This window comes from Fringilla coelebs (genome assembly GCF_963513975.1).
Source record: "Fringilla coelebs genome assembly, chromosome: 15".
Lineage (NCBI taxonomy): Eukaryota > Metazoa > Chordata > Aves > Passeriformes > Fringillidae > Fringilla > Fringilla coelebs.
In genome coordinates this window covers 3,114,163-3,130,738 of record NC_140041.1, presented here as the reverse complement: position 1 = coordinate 3,130,738, position 16,576 = coordinate 3,114,163, and the positions used below count along the sequence as shown (strand labels likewise).

Here is a 16,576-nt window from a genome sequence, read left to right as displayed (position 1 = left end):
TTAGTGCTGGCCACTAATTTAACTGCTGACCTGGTCCCTGTGCCTTCAGAAGCACTGGACATGAATTGAGGGGTGATCCCCTCGTGTTGGTACATCCGTGTTCACCTGTGCCCTGAGCAAACACCATCACTCCCATGATCTCTGTCTTGTTGATAGTATAGGGATAAAATGTTTCTAAAATCATGGAATATTCAGGGGAGTTAGAAAGGAAGGGTAGACCTGGGAAAATGTTAAGGTAGGCCCTGGGAAAACGTTAGGCTGCACTTGTATCATCATTTGATGACTATGATAAATTATATGATTGTTAGATGCAATGATTGTGTTAATTGGATATAATTATTGTTTAATCGTAACAAGAATCATGAGAAACGATGTTTGGAGGGTTTGATGGGGATTACAAAATCCATGCTTGGATGAAATCAATGTAATACAATAGAACAAGATAAGTTTATTAATTAATATGGAGTTATATAAGGATAAGGGTATAAAACGTGTTCATCCCAAACCCACGTCAGAGTCAGATTTGGGTCTGTACCCCTGACACCCAGAGCTCTCCAATAAAAGCACGTGCATGGAATCATCCTGTGATTGTGTGTTCCTGAACACTGACATTGTGGGAATTACTAAAGGTAAGAAGATTTTCAGAAATCTGGGAAAGCAGGCCTTAGAAACAGAAAAAAAAAAACCAGAAAACTTAGAGCTAGCTGCAGCTGCAAAACCTGAAAGCAGAAAAAGTTACAGTGGTACAGCCAGCAAGGACATTGAATAATAACTTGAGTCTTAGGCTTAGCTAAGATAGACCTTAAGACTGCAGAAAAAATATGCTTAGCAATGTAGTAGAAGGTTTTAAGCTTAATAATAGAGTCCTGTGTATGGTTAATAGAAAGCAGACAAGCAAGCTTTGTGTGAAGCAGGTGTGTGATTTAATAATTGGCTAAACCAACTGTCTGTAAGCTTTAGCAATGTGCTATTGGCTAAAAAGTTTTATAAATGCTCTGTAACAAAGAAATCTTTGGCTGCTGCTGGCTGTGCATGAGCTTTGTCATCTTCCTACTGTCCCAGTCATGCAATGAGGCTGATGCTTGCAAATAAAGCTCCAGGAATGAATCTCCACAGCCCATCCTGTTTGTGACAAGGAAAAAAGGACACACCAACACATGTATCCTTTGAAAACCTCAGTTCAGAGCTCCTGCTTTCCTTCCAGGCAGTGACCAGGCTGTCATGGAGCTGTGCTTGAATCCCTTCTCCACTGACCTTCCCTTCAGGTACCTCTGGGCTGCTTTCCAGAGCTCATCTCAGCATCTTCTGCCATCCAAGGGGTACAGGATTTGCAACCTGGCTTGCAGAAGGGCCAAACCTGGCACCAGGAGACAGAAAGTTGGGTCTGGGCACTTCCTGTTACACTGGCTGAGATAGAAGGTTCCTTTTGGTTTGCTGCTACCTTCTGATAATTTTTTTGCTCTCCCATTGGAAAGAAAGGCATTCTGAGGAAGAAAAGTGGAAGTGAGGAAATCTAAGTCTTAAGCCAGACATTGAGAATTGGAGAAAGACCAGTGCAAGCTTACAGGATCATATATACACTTTCTTCCTCCTACCTAACTCATTTGTTTCTTCCTCCTTTGTGCCCATTTTGGCTCCATTCTGATCCATGCATCTGCTTTGATTCAAACTGCATTTACTGCCCTTCCTGCTCCTCCACAGAACTCCCAATACCCTTTTTACTCTGGTTGATTGGGCCCCACTTTCCCTTTAATGCCTTTTGTGATTCCTTTCTTACAGATGTCACATCACCCAGCCCTTCCCAAGCTGTTCTCAGGATGGATCCTACCTGTGCTTCTTTGTCCTTACCCTGCTTGGTCAGCCTTGTCAACCAAACAGCTTCATGCTGGTCCTCTCTTGGTCCCTCTTGCATAGCATCCTTCCCTCCTCTAATCACTGCTGGCTGTCCCTTTCTTCTGCTCTCCCCCTCTCTCCTTCACTTTCAGATTTGCTTCTCAGCTGAATCCCCGTTTTCTTGCTCAGATGACCAGAAGGATTTCCAAAATTAGCCTGTCCAAAGCCAACCTCTTCCCATATCCATTCCTTCCTGACAGGTCCTTTCAAGACAAAATGTGCTATTTTCTCTGCCCTGGACAGCACATTGTCTGCCTGGTTCTTACTTTCTTATTATAATGCTCAAATACTTCTAATTCCTATCTTTGGCTAGCCAATCATAGAAAGATTTCCCCACAAGCCTGAAGATTCTTGCCCTGGCTCATGAATGCCTGTGTGGCACTTTCATCCCTGAAATGCCTTTTTCAAGGCTTTCCAAATGTCACGGAGAAAATCATCCTGTTCCTTGTTGCTTTGTGAAAAGCACAGAGAAAACCAAGGTTCCTTACCCAGTGAATTTGAAATACCTGAAAACCTTGTGCTGCTTGGCTGTTGAACACGTGAGTTTCCACTTGAATTTCTCCTCTGAGTCACCTGAAACAGCCACTGCAGGAAACTGTGGAAGGAGTCATAAAGAAATTGAACAGAAGAACATGGGAGAAAAAATCTCAGGAGATATTTGCCCCACAACTTCTAGAAATTGAAATATTATTTATTGGCCATTTCAGGCCTCAGGACACAAAAAACCCATGTGGGTTTAGGGATTCGTGAAGAAAATTTCTGCATATTTGACCAAGGAGTGAGATTGAAGGTGGAAAAAATGGATCCCACTGAGCACAAAATTTACAAAGATGAAAATACTTATTTGCCTTCAAAAGGCATCTATGGTAGAAAAGTGTTGCAGCTGAGAGGATTCATTTCCAAATGAGAAGTACAGAGATTGTCATGGACAGAGAGGAAGGAGAGAATTTTTTGCCTTTTATGGCTGGAAAAGATCTAAGCACACATAGAATCACAGAATGGTTTGGACTGGAAAGGACCTTCAAGATCATCTTGTTCCAACCTCTTGCCATGGGCAGGGACACCTTCCACTATCCCACGTGGCTCCAAGCCCTGTCAAAAGTGGCCCTGGACAGTTCCAGGGACAGGGCAGCCACAGCTTCTCTGGGCAGCCTCAGGTCCTCACCATCCTCACAGTAAGGAATTTCTTGTTAATGTCTCATCTAAACCTGCTCTCTGTCAATCTGGCAGGTAGCTTCTGCCCAGAATTGTCTTTGGAGACTGGACAATGCAGTATGTCTCTGAGACAATCCATGAACTTAGACTTTTGAAGCAGGAGATTTTCCTTTATTCATTGAAGCTGGGAGGTACACAGGAAGGTTTTAGAGAGATGGACTCATGAACTGGCGTCATGTGAAAGGAAATACTGATGCCTAGGAAGAAATGTGTTCTCTGTTGTGTCTGGGGAGCAGCAGCAGCATTTCTGCCTTAATCAAAACACTGACATCCTGACTTTAAAGGAGTCACTAGACCAAGGGGGGATCTGGCCACACAGCAATACCTGCAGGCTCATCTTTAAGGTATTCTTTGGAAATCTGCTGCAGCTGATCCGAGGGGCAGTGGAGGTTCGTGCTACTGTTAACACTGAATTGGTTCTTAACTTCAGGGGAGGACAGACAACAGCTGGAGATCTCCTGCTGAAATAGAAAGTATTCAAAACTCAGCCTCCCACAAACAGCCTGTGCTTGAAAACGCCTTTATTTCCTGGAAAATGTAGTGCACAGCGCACGAGCAGTGTTTGCTACACTTGCCCTTTGTTAAGCGCACTCGATTGAAGGTTTGTGTAGAACGTTTCACGTTTGCCCGGATTATTAATGCCAAACCAAACATCTCAACAAATACTGAGGGAGCGCATTTACGTGCCAAAGAGTCCAGGTGGGAAACACATTTCAGAATTCGTCCTGGCAGCAGTCGGAAGGCGAGAGGAGATTCCAGCCGAGGCTCGGGGCCGGCGCCCCGCTGCAGTTCCTGCTCCGGCCGCCCAGCGGCGCTCTCGGCCCGCGCCGGGCGCGCGTTGTTGCTGCGGGGCGGGGGGGGGGGACACACCGTGAGACACCGTGTCACACAGTGACATCCTGCGGGGCTGGCACCGGCTGAGAGCCCGCAGGAACGCCCCGGCTGCTCCAGAATACGCCCTGGTTTAAAGCCTTTCCTAAGGATGAGCTGGGAATCGCCGCATCGAGAGGCACCCGGAAAAACAGAGAGCACGAAGTGAAACAGGGAGTGTGAAGGATGGAGATCGCCTCCCAGGCCATCCCTGCGGGGTTTGGGAGGATTTCACCGGAGGTCTGGGGTAGCTCAGGGTTGGTTGGTAAGCACAGAGTTACTGCCGGGAGAAATGAATGTTTGCTTTTAACTGAATGACGGGGAAAGCACTCGCTGTACCGAGCGCGGACAGAGGGAGGAGGCTGGTGTGTGTCTCGGAAAATGAGCCTCAGAACAGGTACCCGTGGTATTTACTACACAACCGAGAGCCAGGAGGTTAGGAATGATTCTCCCAGCTTTCCTCACGTTTGCAGCCAGCTGAGAGCTCCGGCCCCAGTCCCGCGGGATAGCCGGGAATTCGGGGTGCAGCCTGACTGTTACAGAGACACAAGAAGAAATCCATCCTGGGAGCTGTCCGGGAAGGAGAGGTCGGGAGTGTCGGTCCGTCCTTGCACTCGGGCGTGGGAAACGCTGTGAATCAGGGAAGTGTCTGTTCTTCTGCTCTGCAGGCTCCTCCCGAGCCATCCTATCCTCAGGATGTGCTGGAGGGGAGCGGACAGTGGCTCCAGAGATGGAGAAGAAGCCTTTATCCGAGGGGACCACATAACCGGGCATGGGACCTCTGAGATTTCATTCAACGGGTCTGAATTCCCAACTGAAAGACCAGGAAGGATTTTGGAAATTGAAATTGCTCAGGCTTCAAGTGCAGGCAGGCAGAATTTTCTTTTAGCACGGCTGTGTTCAGAAACACAGAGCCACACCAGGAACTGAGCAGGATATGCTGCTGCAATCTTTTCTAGCATAAAGTTTTAAATGACAGAGTGAAGAGAATTGTTTTTTTGTTCTTCTTAGTATAAAGATGTCATCAGTAAAGCAAAAGATGAGGAAGCCTGCAATAGCACTGTATGCCCGAGGAGATAAGTGAATTCTTTGCCACATTTATGCAAATCTTTCTTGTTACGGGCATAGTTCCTTGGTTTGTCCTAAAATACAATGTGTCTCCATCTGGCAGTATTCAAACTTCTTTTTTTAAAATTAATACCCATCGATTTCACTGTTGTGACCCAAGGAAAACACTGGCATTGTCTCTCTAGTGCTGCACGGTAAGTGACCCTCTTTCATTTCTCAAAAAAAAATTTTTGAATATACTCTGAAAGAATATAAACATCGGTGGAAGAGCAGCATCTTCTGATGAGCAAAGATATTGTTACAGCCAAGAGCTCCGTTAGGGATCACTGTTCTTTTTACACCTGAAGCTGAAGGACACCATTCCCTTGCTGAAATGATGGCAGCAACAATAATTGGGTTTCTGCACTCGGGTAGGAAATGTCTGTGGAAGCTCTTCTCGGCCTCTGCCTTTCCCCCTGCTGCGCAGTGATGCCAAAGATTAGGATAAGTAGAAGGAAATACACATTTACCCCTCGGAGGTGAAAAAATGGGCACAAAGCAAGTGGATTACAGGTGTCACAGTTGGTTTTGCATGGCAAAAAAAAAAAAAGAGAGATGCCACTTTCCCAGCACACCTGCTGCTGTGCTTGGCCTACGGCTTGAGTTCCCTGTTGGTGATACTGACCGCAGCTCGAGAAACGGCCTTGCCCTTGGAAGGGAAGAAAGGAGGAGCTGCCCTTTGATGTATGTCAGTGGTTTAGATCTTATCACGCTTCCAAGTCAAGGGGTGATAAGAGGAAGTCGCCGAAAATTTCTTCGTTCGCGCAAGATCTTTTAGTAGCTAAAGTTTCCGGGAATCCTGAAACAACTCTAATTGTTACTCTCTCCTACTGATACAGGCACGAAGTTTTTACTTGAAAACAAATGAAGACATCAGAGAATTTCTAGGACTTGACCTCTTGAATGTTGTTTGACAGCGTCACTCCTTTTAGCAAACAAAAATAAGGGGGAAACACCTAGGAAATTAAAGAAAAGGTACCAAACCCAAGAGGGTTATGATACTTCATAATAATAATTTTTAATAGCGTCGTTTTTTGTATAGTAAAATCCGAACTAAAAATGCTCGAGACACAGGTAAATAATGCAAGCACTATTTTGTTCCCTCCTTCATTTTTTAATTTTCTAAGAGAAAGGATGGGCTGGACTCGCAGGCAGCTGTGCACATCCTCAGTGCATTCGTCGCAGAAGCAGTCGAGGTGTAAATGTGTCTTCGGGGCCTGCCTGACCCTGAGGTTTTTATCCGATTTCCGGCACGAATTCTGCATCACAGTACCCGACTGTGCTCAGAACCCCTCGATACCCCCTCCACCTCCGTTTTCCCACTGCTGTTCCTATCAGGTCTGCTGTAGACATCTCCCTCTTGGCGAGTTTGATTCTGCCTCTAATCATCTCACAATAAGCCTTGCAAATTCCTGGAGCCCCCCTCAAACACCTCATAATCAATTCCTTCTCTTACATGATATTTTTCCCTGATAATCCGTGAGAATCTTCAGAACTTTTTTATTTTCCTTTACCTTTTACAGAGTTTTTTGTTGAACCTCAGAGGTCTAGGTCTCAATTATTCTTTTAATGGCCTGGCAATTAGTGTGGTGAGAGGCTTATCTTTGCTATTGTCTCCGTTAGCTCCTCGTTAGCGTTTGTGTATCTCGGAGTTTAACTTAGCGGCTCCCTGTTTGTTTCCTTGCCTTCCGTATTAACCGGCTCCTGGCCATACATCCTAAGGCCGACGCAGGACTTCAAGTTTAGCATCTTTTTCACGTAGAAAAGTGTAAAAGTCGGACGAGGTGTGATACCCGGTAAGAAAAGAACAGCATTAGGATTCTGTGTGCTAAGACAGCTTTCTCATCCTGCTGTGATGGCGAGCTGTGGTGATAATAAAACTTTTATTTAGGGACAATTCCTTGTCAGCTCTCTGGCACCAGCTCTTATTTTCACTAACTTCTCTGACTCGCCCCACTTGCTAATCGCCCTTTGCTGATGAACAAGTGGAGCAGAGAAGGAAAATCTCTTCTGTGGCAGTGGAACTGGCTGTGTCTACACAAGGCAAACCAGAAGCTGTGTATGAAGAGTTCGTTGTTGCGAGTTGGGATGTGACATCCAGAACAGCGCTCTGTGTGGGCAGGGATCCCAATTCTGAGAGAGAAGAGCTTTTACACCGCATCTTTTTTTCTCCTCATTGGCACAGAGTGCGGGTTCAAGCAGCAAACCCCGAGCCAGCAGCGCTGCCCCGATGGAGAGGAAATATTCCCCCTTCCGACGCTGGGTGGGGATGTTGGCCGCGGACCGGAGCGTTCCTCGGTCCGCCCCGGGTTTCCAGACACAGGGAGACAAAAAAAACCTTGTGAGCGGAGCTGCTCGCAGAGGAGTCAGAGAACTCGGGGGCCTCCAGATTCCTTCACCCCAGGATTGCTGGCCCACGCCGCTCTTTTTCGGACGCGACTTAAAAATGCTGGGAGCCGCCGAGGACTGTGGATGGCTTTTTTGGAGAGTGATGGCCTGTGGAAGACGGAGCGGAGACAGAAAGAGGCAAGTGATCTTGTTTATTCTGTGTGCTTGCGTGTGTCAGAGCGGGGCCGAAACCCTCCGCTACTCCCTGCCGGAGGAAATGGAGAGGGACGCCTTTGTCGCCAATATCGCCAAGGACCTGGGGGTTCCTCTGAGCCAGCTTGCGGCTCGCAAAGCCCGCGTTGTGTCCGAGGGGAACGAGCAGCTTTTCCGGCTCAATCAAAACACAGGAGTCCTGACGGCAAAGGAATCGCTGGACCGAGAGGAGATCTGTCCTCAGAGCGATACCTGCACGCTCGTCTTTAAGATATTCTTTGAAAATCCGTTGCAGCTTATCCGAGGGGAGGTGGAAGTTCGTGACATAAACGACAACTCGCCCGTGTTCCCGGAGAAGGAGCTGGTTTTAAAAATTCTGGAAACAGCATCTCCTGGCTCCCGTTTCCCCCTGGAAAGCGCCCAGGACAAGGACGTGGGCATTAACGGTTTGCAGAACTACAGCCTTGCGCCCAATCCTCATTTCTCCCTCGCTATTGGAACAGCGAAAGATGGAGTAAAATACCTGGAACTTGTCCTACAGAGCCAGCTCGACCGTGAAGAGCAGGGAGAGCTGAATTTACTTCTGACCGCCACCGACGGGGGGTCACCACCCAGGTCGGGCACGGCTCAGGTCCGGATCGTAGTTGTGGATGCCAATGACAACATCCCGGTCTTCGAAAGGGAGACCTACGAGGTGCGCCTGGCTGAGAACAGCCCCCTGGAGCAGCTGGTGGTCAGAGTCGCTGCCGCGGATCCCGACGAAGGGTCCAACGGGGAGGTGCGCTATGCTTTTACCCAGACATCAGAGCGATCCCGGCAGCTCTTCCAGCTGAACCCGACCACCGGTGAAATACGAGTCGCAGGCAAGCTGGATTTTGAGGAAGCAAAATCCCACAAGATGGTGGTGAAAGCCACCGACGGCGGAGGGCTATCTGCGCACTGCAAAGTGCAGGTGGAGGTCCTGGACGTGAATGACAACGCCCCGGAGATAGCGCTCACCTCCCTCAGCGCCTCCATTCCCGAGGACGCCCCGCCACGCACCGTGGTGGCTCTGTTCAGTGTGCGGGACCGGGACTCCGGGGACAACGGCAGGACGGAGTGCTCCATCGACGGGGACTTGCCGTTCAGTCTCACCCCCACTTTTGATAATTACTACGAACTGAGAACAAACGCGGCTCTGGACAGGGAGAGGACGGCGGAGTATAACATCACCATCACAGCCACGGACTGGGGCAGGAAGCGGCTGAGCTCTCAGGAAAGCATCTTCGTGCAGATATCGGATGTGAACGACAACCCCCCAGAGTTCACCCAGGAGGTTTACACCATGTCTGTCACGGAGAACAACAGCCCCATGCTCCGCATCGGCAGCATGAAGGCCACGGACGCCGACGCGGGAATAAATGCCCGTGTGAATTACGCGCTGGTGAGGCAGGAGGGCAAAGAGCAGCCCGAAGTGTCAGTCAACGCTGAAAACGGGGATGTTTATATCCTCCGCCCGCTGGACTACGAGAAGGTGCGCGCCTTCGAGGTGACGGTGCGCGCCGCCGACGGCGGCTCCCCGCCGCTCAGCGCCCAGGCCGTGCTGCGCATCGTCGTGCGCGACGAGAACGACAACGCGCCCGTGCTGCTGCACCCGGCCCCCGACAGCAGCGCGGCCGGAGAGCTGGTGCCGCGCTGGGCACCGTCCGGCTACCTGGTGGCCAAGGTGGTGGCGGTGGACGCGGACGCGGGGCAGAACGCCTGGCTGTCCTACGAGCTGGCCAAGGCCACAGAGCCGGGGCTGTTCCGCGTGGGGCTGCACAGCGGCGAGGTGCGCACGGCGCGGGCCGTGACCGAGAGGGACGCGGCCCGGCAGAGGCTCATCGTGCTGGTGCGGGACCGCGGGCAGCCCTCGCGCTCTGCCACCGCCACTCTCGCCGTGGCACTGGTGGACGGCTTCTCCGAGGCCCATTTACGGGTCAGCGAGGAGGCACCGGCCGCCGAGCCCGACGGGCCGCTCACTCTTTACCTCATCGCCTCCCTGGTCTGCGTGTCGGCGCTGTTCCTCGCCACCGCGGCGGCCGCCCTGGTAGTGAAGGTGCGGCGGGCCAGGCGGAGCGAGACGGAGACTTTGCCCACGTTCCCGCCGACTGCCACGGAGAGCAGCGCGGGCTCCCTGCCCCGCAGCTACGTGTACGACGTCTGCTTCGCCGCCGGCACCGTCAATAGCGAGTTCCGTTTCCTCAGGCCGCTCTTCCCCTGCTTCCCCGCCGGGCTGCCCCCCGGGCCCGGCGAGCAGCGGAGCTCGGTGTGCTCGCAGGATGCGGCCAACCTCGGGGCCGAGGGCGACTGGGCTGCGCAGGTGAGGGACTGACAGGGCCTCGGGCAGGCGGGAGGGAGGTGGGACAAGCCCTGGGAGCAAGGACTATTGAAGCTGCAGAACTGCTAGTGGAGTGGGAGAAGATGACAAAAGCGGTCTCAGAACTGCTGGAGAGGCCTCCCAGGAGCCTCCAGCAGGGCTCAGCTGCTCCCCAAATACTGACTAACCACTCCTCTCTGCATAGAACATTTTGGGTTGGAATGGACCTTTAAAAGCCATTGAGTCCAAACACTCATGCACTGAGCACAGATACCTTTAACTAGATCGGGTTGCTCAGAGCTCCATCCAACGTGACCTGGGATATTTCCAGGGGTGAGGCACCTACCACCTCTCTGGACAGCTGCACCCATATCTATGCTGAGTATTTGTGATGGATCAAGTCTTTTGTGTCACTTCCAAAGGGAGGAGTCGGGCCACGAGAAGGGGAAAAGTACAGGTAGAGATGGCCACAATACACAAAGCATCACCATACAATTTCAGAAGGCTCCAAGCATCAGCCCATACAGAGTAAGCCCCTACCATGTCAGAAAGCTCCAAGTGTGTGTCCTTCTGGTTCTTTAGCCCAACCTTTCATACCCTTAGTGTTCATGCATTGCATCTGTGTGTCCTCTCTACTTTTTTTGTGGTTGGCCACTGCACCTGGGCATGGCAAGTGTCATTACCTTCAGTACTGGTCACCTGTCCTGCACAGCTGTGCCCATTGGAGATGAGGCTGGGCCGCAGCCCCACTCACAATTACCACAAACCCTGTGCCTCCAGACATGTGGTGTGTAGAGTCCTGGAGCAGGAATGACACCATTCCTAGGGATACATCCTCCCAGAGGTGGCAGTAACAGGAATGTAGTGGCCTGTCCAGCATAAGATGGGACTGCAGGGACAGTTCTGCAAAGGGTGACACCAACTACATCCCCTGCACTGCTGTGGGGAGCTGGTGCTCCGTGCTGCCATGTGCCATTCACCAGGGTGGTGGCAGGGCTGAACTCAAGCTGTCTTATAAACTGCTGGAGGCTATGGAGGTGGGAACCTCTGCCATATAATTCCTTTATGTTTTTGTGACTTGCATGGATAGTGTTGGCCAGAAAAGTGTGGTTATCAGAGTCAGACACCTCTTAGTATGGGATTCTGTGGGGACTCCATGGAGCGTGGCCAAGGATCCCTCTAGCATTTCACAGTAGACAGGATGAACATATAAGAGGTTGGAGAAACACAAACACCATCAGGGTCAGTTAATATTTTTGTATTTCATTGCCACCACTTGGACTCACTTTACTGCAGAGTGTCAGAATCACAGTAGCCTCAGGGAAGACAAGGACCCTTCTTTATAAATCAACATTAAACCACATTTACTGTTTGTGAGAAAGTGGTTTCTGTTTGGGGCTCTCACCGTTTCGAATTACTCAAAACTCATCAAAGTTTTATACAACTCATTAAGATTTTGCAATAGTTCCTTGTTGGAGAATGGTTTCTGACTCCAGGTGTTCTCCATTCAGGTCAGAGATCCACCAAGTCTTGCTTTCTCTTTGGCTCCCGGTGGAGAGGAGGGGTGGGACACAGGCAGTGATGTAAGACACGTCCTCTAAGCTTCTCGGTGACGCCTTCTTTCCTTCAACTCCCTGTGACAACTGCTCTCTCTGTTCTTTGCAGGGCAGTGCTCCCTTCTCCGAAGATACAGGACCCAGAGCTGCAGGTGCAGTTTGCCCTGCAAACAGGGAGCTGGAGCTAAATGTCAGTTCTGAGCAAAACCCTTGGCTCTCCCATCAATAAGTGAAGAGAAAGACAAATTTGTCTGTCCTCACAGGGAAAAGGGAACAAAGAGACCAAACACCTCCCTAAAAAGTAGCAGGGAGATGAAGCCTTCTCTGTGAGAGTACTTCCCCCTTGAGCAGTGCTTTATTCATGTAGGTATTTTGTAATTGTGCTGTCGATGGAGGAGAACCGTGCTGCATGTTCATTACATAATAATCAATTATTATCACAATATTCAATAATTATCATACATAATAATGTATGATTGTGAGAGTGCTACTGCTTCTACTTACTTTGAGAACTATTGAAAACTGGCAGCAGATCTTCAACTTCTTGTTACACTGCCTTCTCTGGAGGGTTTCTTTTCATGCTTTGTTTGTTTCTTTCTTTTCATGGAGAGGGCTTTGTAATAATACCTTAATTTTCTGCCGTGTATTCAACACCAGGCGAAAAAGATATTATGCAAAATTAAGTGGTGCTTGCAAAGGAATTTCTTACAAAATTAGCAGAAGATGTTTACATTTTGAACTGCTGTCATTGGCACACTTGGCATATTTGACCAGGAGTTTACAGGCTCTCCTAATTGTAAAGAGTGGGCTTTGAGCAGTGCATTCTTTCTTCCTTTCTTTTGTTCTGTAAAGTTGAAAATACTATTTCACGGTTTTTAAAAACCAAGATAATTACAAGTATTGTTTGTGGGTCTTCAGTTAAACAGAGAAAACATTTACAATTAGCTTAGGACATTGTAGAATAGAGGGTATCAAGAAGCTTCCTGGTTTTCTTTCGTCAGTCGGTATTAAACTATAAAGTGATGTGATAATTCCTATCGTTGAACCATTTTAAAGAGTCAAATGAGTGATGTCAGAAAACAATAAAATCTGCTTGGAACTCCCTCGGGTGAGTGTGCTGTCTCGAGATCACTTGCCACGGCAGAGGAAAGAGCCAACTCTAGAGCAGGATTTCGGGAATAAATCCGTGCATCTGGAGTGGAATTAACGCAGGGGAAATCAGAACGACATGGGAAATAGGACGGTCTCAGAAGTCGGAGCAAGGCAGCGGAGCTTTTTTCTGAGTGTAGCTGAGGTCTGAGATGCTGCCTCCAGCCCATTCCCAAAGGCTCCCAGAAGGAGAGGTCATGAACTGCGGGAGCAATCTCTGTCCATTCCGAGAACCACTCTGCTCTGGCGATTGCTGCCGCGGTTAAAAGGCCACCTCACCTGGTGGCTGGACCCCTGTAACAATACACAGCTGTTCCAGCTGAGCAGGGAGAGTCATTTATTCAGAGCGCTCACACTGCGGGGGAGGGGGAACCAAAGCAAAAGGAACGACCCAGCTTTAAATAAACTCCGTTTTGAAGTGGAAGGTAAACAAAAGCATTGCTCATTCAGCCCGTGGCCATACTTTGAATACAGTTGTATGGACATTTAAATCTCTGTGCTTTGATCTAGGAGGGGAGAAAACGAGCCGTTAATCTCTGCTTTCCAGGCTTTGCGCTGGGAAATCTCCGAATCCTTCTAGAGCTCGGCCGCCTGGTGCCGCTGCTGACCGCGGAGCTCCGCGCAGCTCCGAGTCCCGCCGCCCTCGCCATTCGGGCGGGCGGGGCTGCACCATCTCGGGCTGCTCCGCTCGGGGGTCGGCAGGCTGTATCGGCAGCTCCATCCAGCTAACAGGAGAGGAGATCTGGTCTCTGGAAGGGAATGAAGCCGAGCAAGAGCGAGGAACCGCTCCCGGCGCCAGCGGTGGCTCTGATCCTTGTCCTCTGCGTCTGGGGGATGAGAGCAGAAACCGCTCGGTACTCTGTGCCCGAAGAGGCGGAGAGAGGCTCTTTTGTGGCGAATATCGCTCAGGATTTGGGACTAACCGGTGAGGAATTATTGGCTCGTCAGGCTCGAGTCGTTCCGGAAGGAGAAAAGCAGTATTTACAGCTGAACCAGCACACCGGGGATTTGGTGGTGAGAGAGCAAATGGACCGGGAAGAGCTGTGTGGACAGAGCGAGCCCTGCTTGGTGCGTTTTGAGGTGCTGCTGCAGAGCCCGCTGCAGTCCTTCCGAGCTGAGGTAAGACTCACTGACATCAACGATCACGCTCCTGTGTTCTTAAACAAAGAGATTGTTTTAACGATCCCGGAATCTGCAATGCTGGGGACTCGGTTTTTGTTGGAAAGCGCTCACGATCCAGACGTGGGGAACAATAGCCTTCAGCATTATAGTATCAGCTCGAACGAGTATTTCCATGTGTACACCCAGCGTCGGAATGACGGCGGGAGGTACGCCGAGCTGGTGTTGGATCGAGCTCTGGACCGAGAGCAGCAGGCAGAAGTTGTTTTCAGCATCACGGGTGTGGATGGTGGGAATCCACCGCGGTCTGGCACAGCTTTAATCCGCGTGGTAGTCCTGGATATAAACGACAACAGCCCGGTATTTACCCAGACTCTGTATAAAGTCTCTGTAATGGAAAATAACTCAGAGGACACCATAGTGGTGGTAGTGTCTGCTAGCGATTTAGACGCAGGAACAAATGGGGAAATAGTGTACTCCATATTTCAAAATTCAGAAGAAAATCTCCAAACGTTTAAAATAAACCCAGTGACAGGCCAGATCCGACTCAAAAAGGCTTTGGATTATGAAGAAAAAAAGACCTATGAGATAGACGTCCAAGCCACAGATGGAGGGGGCCTGTCCACGCATTGCAAAGTGGAGGTGCAGGTGAAGGACCTGAACGATAATGCCCCCGAGGTGATCATCACCTCGCTCACCAGCACCCTCTCCGAAGCCGCCCCGCCGGACACCGTAGTGGCTCTCTTCAACGTGCGGGACCGGGACTCGGGGGACAATGGCAGGACGACCTGCGAGCTGACAGGAGAGCAGCCCTTCAGGATCACGCTGCTGGCAGCCGACGCATACGCTCTGGTGACCTCAGAGACGCTGGACCGGGAGCAGGTGGAGGAATACAACGTGACGGTGCGAGCTCGAGACGAGGGCTCCCCCGCCCTCTCAGCATCCAAAACCCTGCTCGTGCGGCTCTTGGATGTGAACGACAATGCACCCGCCTTCACCCAGGCCATTTACACCATGGTGATGAGCGAAAACGAACCCGCGGGGAGGAGCCTGGGCCGCCTCAGTGCCACGGACCCTGATGCGGGAGAGAACGCCCGCGTGAGATACTCGCTAGTGCCGCCACCGACAGGCACCCTGGCCGCCGCATCATTCGTGTCAGTGGACGCGGAGAGTGGGACCGTCCGGACTTTGCGCCCGCTGGACTACGAGAAGGTGCGCGCCTTCGAGGTGACGGTGCGCGCAGCCGACGGCGGCTCCCCGCCGCTCAGCGCCCAGGCCGTGCTGCGCATCGTCGTGCGCGACGAGAACGACAACGCGCCCGTGCTGCTGCACCCGGCCCCCGACAGCAGCGCGGCCGGAGAGCTGGTGCCGCGCTGGGCACCGTCCGGCTACCTGGTGGCCAAGGTGGTGGCGGTGGACGCGGACGCGGGGCAGAACGCCTGGCTGTCCTACGAGCTGGCCAAGGCCACGGAGCCGGGGCTGTTCCGCGTGGGGCTGCACAGCGGCGAGGTGCGCACGGCGCGGGCCGTGACCGAGAGGGACGCGGCCCGGCAGAGGCTCATCGTGCTGGTGCGGGACCGCGGGCAGCCCTCGCGCTCTGCCACCGCCACTCTTGCCGTGGCACTGGTGGACGATTTCTCCGATGCTTTTCATCAGCTTGGGAACGATCCTGCAGGCGGACAGCAGCCGCAGGTGGCCGAGGAGGAAATGCTCACCACTTACCTCATCGCCTCCCTGTGCTGCGTCTCGTCCCTTTTCCTCTTGTCCGTCCTCGTCTTAACGGCGAACACGCTCTGCAAATCTCGAGTCCGGGCAGAACTCCCTCCTCCCTCTCCCAGCTGCTACGCGGACGGAGATTTCGTCAGCGACGGCGTGGGCGTGGGCAGCACGGGCACTCTGTCGCCGGCTTACCGCTACGAAATGTGTCTGACCAGCGGCTCGGGGAGGAGCGAATTCCAGTTCCTGAGGCCTATCCTGCCAAGCCTTCATAGCAAAGCTGAGGCTGGGCTGGACAAGGATGAGGAGCCGCTACGGCACTCGCAGCCTGCCTGCGACCGGGAAGCCCAGGCAGGGAGCACAGCTACTCCTCCCTTTTAGCCGAGAGACTGGCCAGTAGGCGTGTGCGCCTATGCCTGAGCCGTGCTGGAACACACTCCCTTCCCCGTCCTCTGCCTGAGGTTCCCCAGTAGCTGTAGTGCCGTTCCCTGCTGTTATAGCCATAATCTCCCTGTTTAGGCCCCAGGGCGGTTTCTCCTGCCGTGGAAGGCGGTTCAGTCCCTCCCAGATCAGCCTCTGCTTCATTCTGCCCTGCAAAATCGTTGAGCCGCTCTGGCCGCCGTGTTTTCCTAAAGCCGCGGACGCGCAAATAGATAGACAAGAGCACACGAGATCGAAAGCTCGGGCAAGGGAAGGGAGAAGACTGGAAGCGGACGAGCCGCCGCTGCGGGTTCGAGATCGCGGGCCGGGCCGAGCGGCAGCGCGGGCTGCGGGCGGCGGCGGCTGCAGTCCCAGCGCGCACCGCTGGGTGGTGCCGTCGGCCAAGGCGGCGCCGAGCGGCTGCGGCAGCGGAGGCGGCCGAGCCCGGAGCGGCACAGCCCGAGCAAGCCCAGCCCAGCTCAGACCAGCCCAGCTCAGACCAGCCCAGCTCAGACCAGCCCAGCTCAGCGCAGCTCTGCTCAGTTCAGCTTAGACCAGTGCAGCGCAGCCGGGAGGAGGTGGCAGCGGCTGCGGCAGACACCGCTGCTCCGTGTCACCCGCTGCCGGCACACCCCGGCTGCCTTACGGAGCG

At 52.0% G+C, this 16,576-nt stretch overlaps 1 protein-coding gene across 1 annotated transcript; it reads left to right on the top strand.

Annotated features, from left to right (window-relative positions):
• Positions 1–7,531: 7,531 nt before the first annotated feature.
• LOC311159472 (uncharacterized protein) lies at positions 7,532–16,477 on the top strand (the record flags this gene model as incomplete). The annotated part of the gene is made up of 4 exons (XM_084215570.1): positions 7,532–9,967; positions 13,180–13,374; positions 13,426–15,855; positions 16,031–16,477. 4 exons carry the CDS (start codon positions 7,532–7,534, stop codon positions 16,475–16,477), a joined length of 5,508 nt encoding a protein of 1,835 aa, XP_084071696.1.
• Between the last annotated feature and the right edge of the window lie 99 nt (positions 16,478–16,576).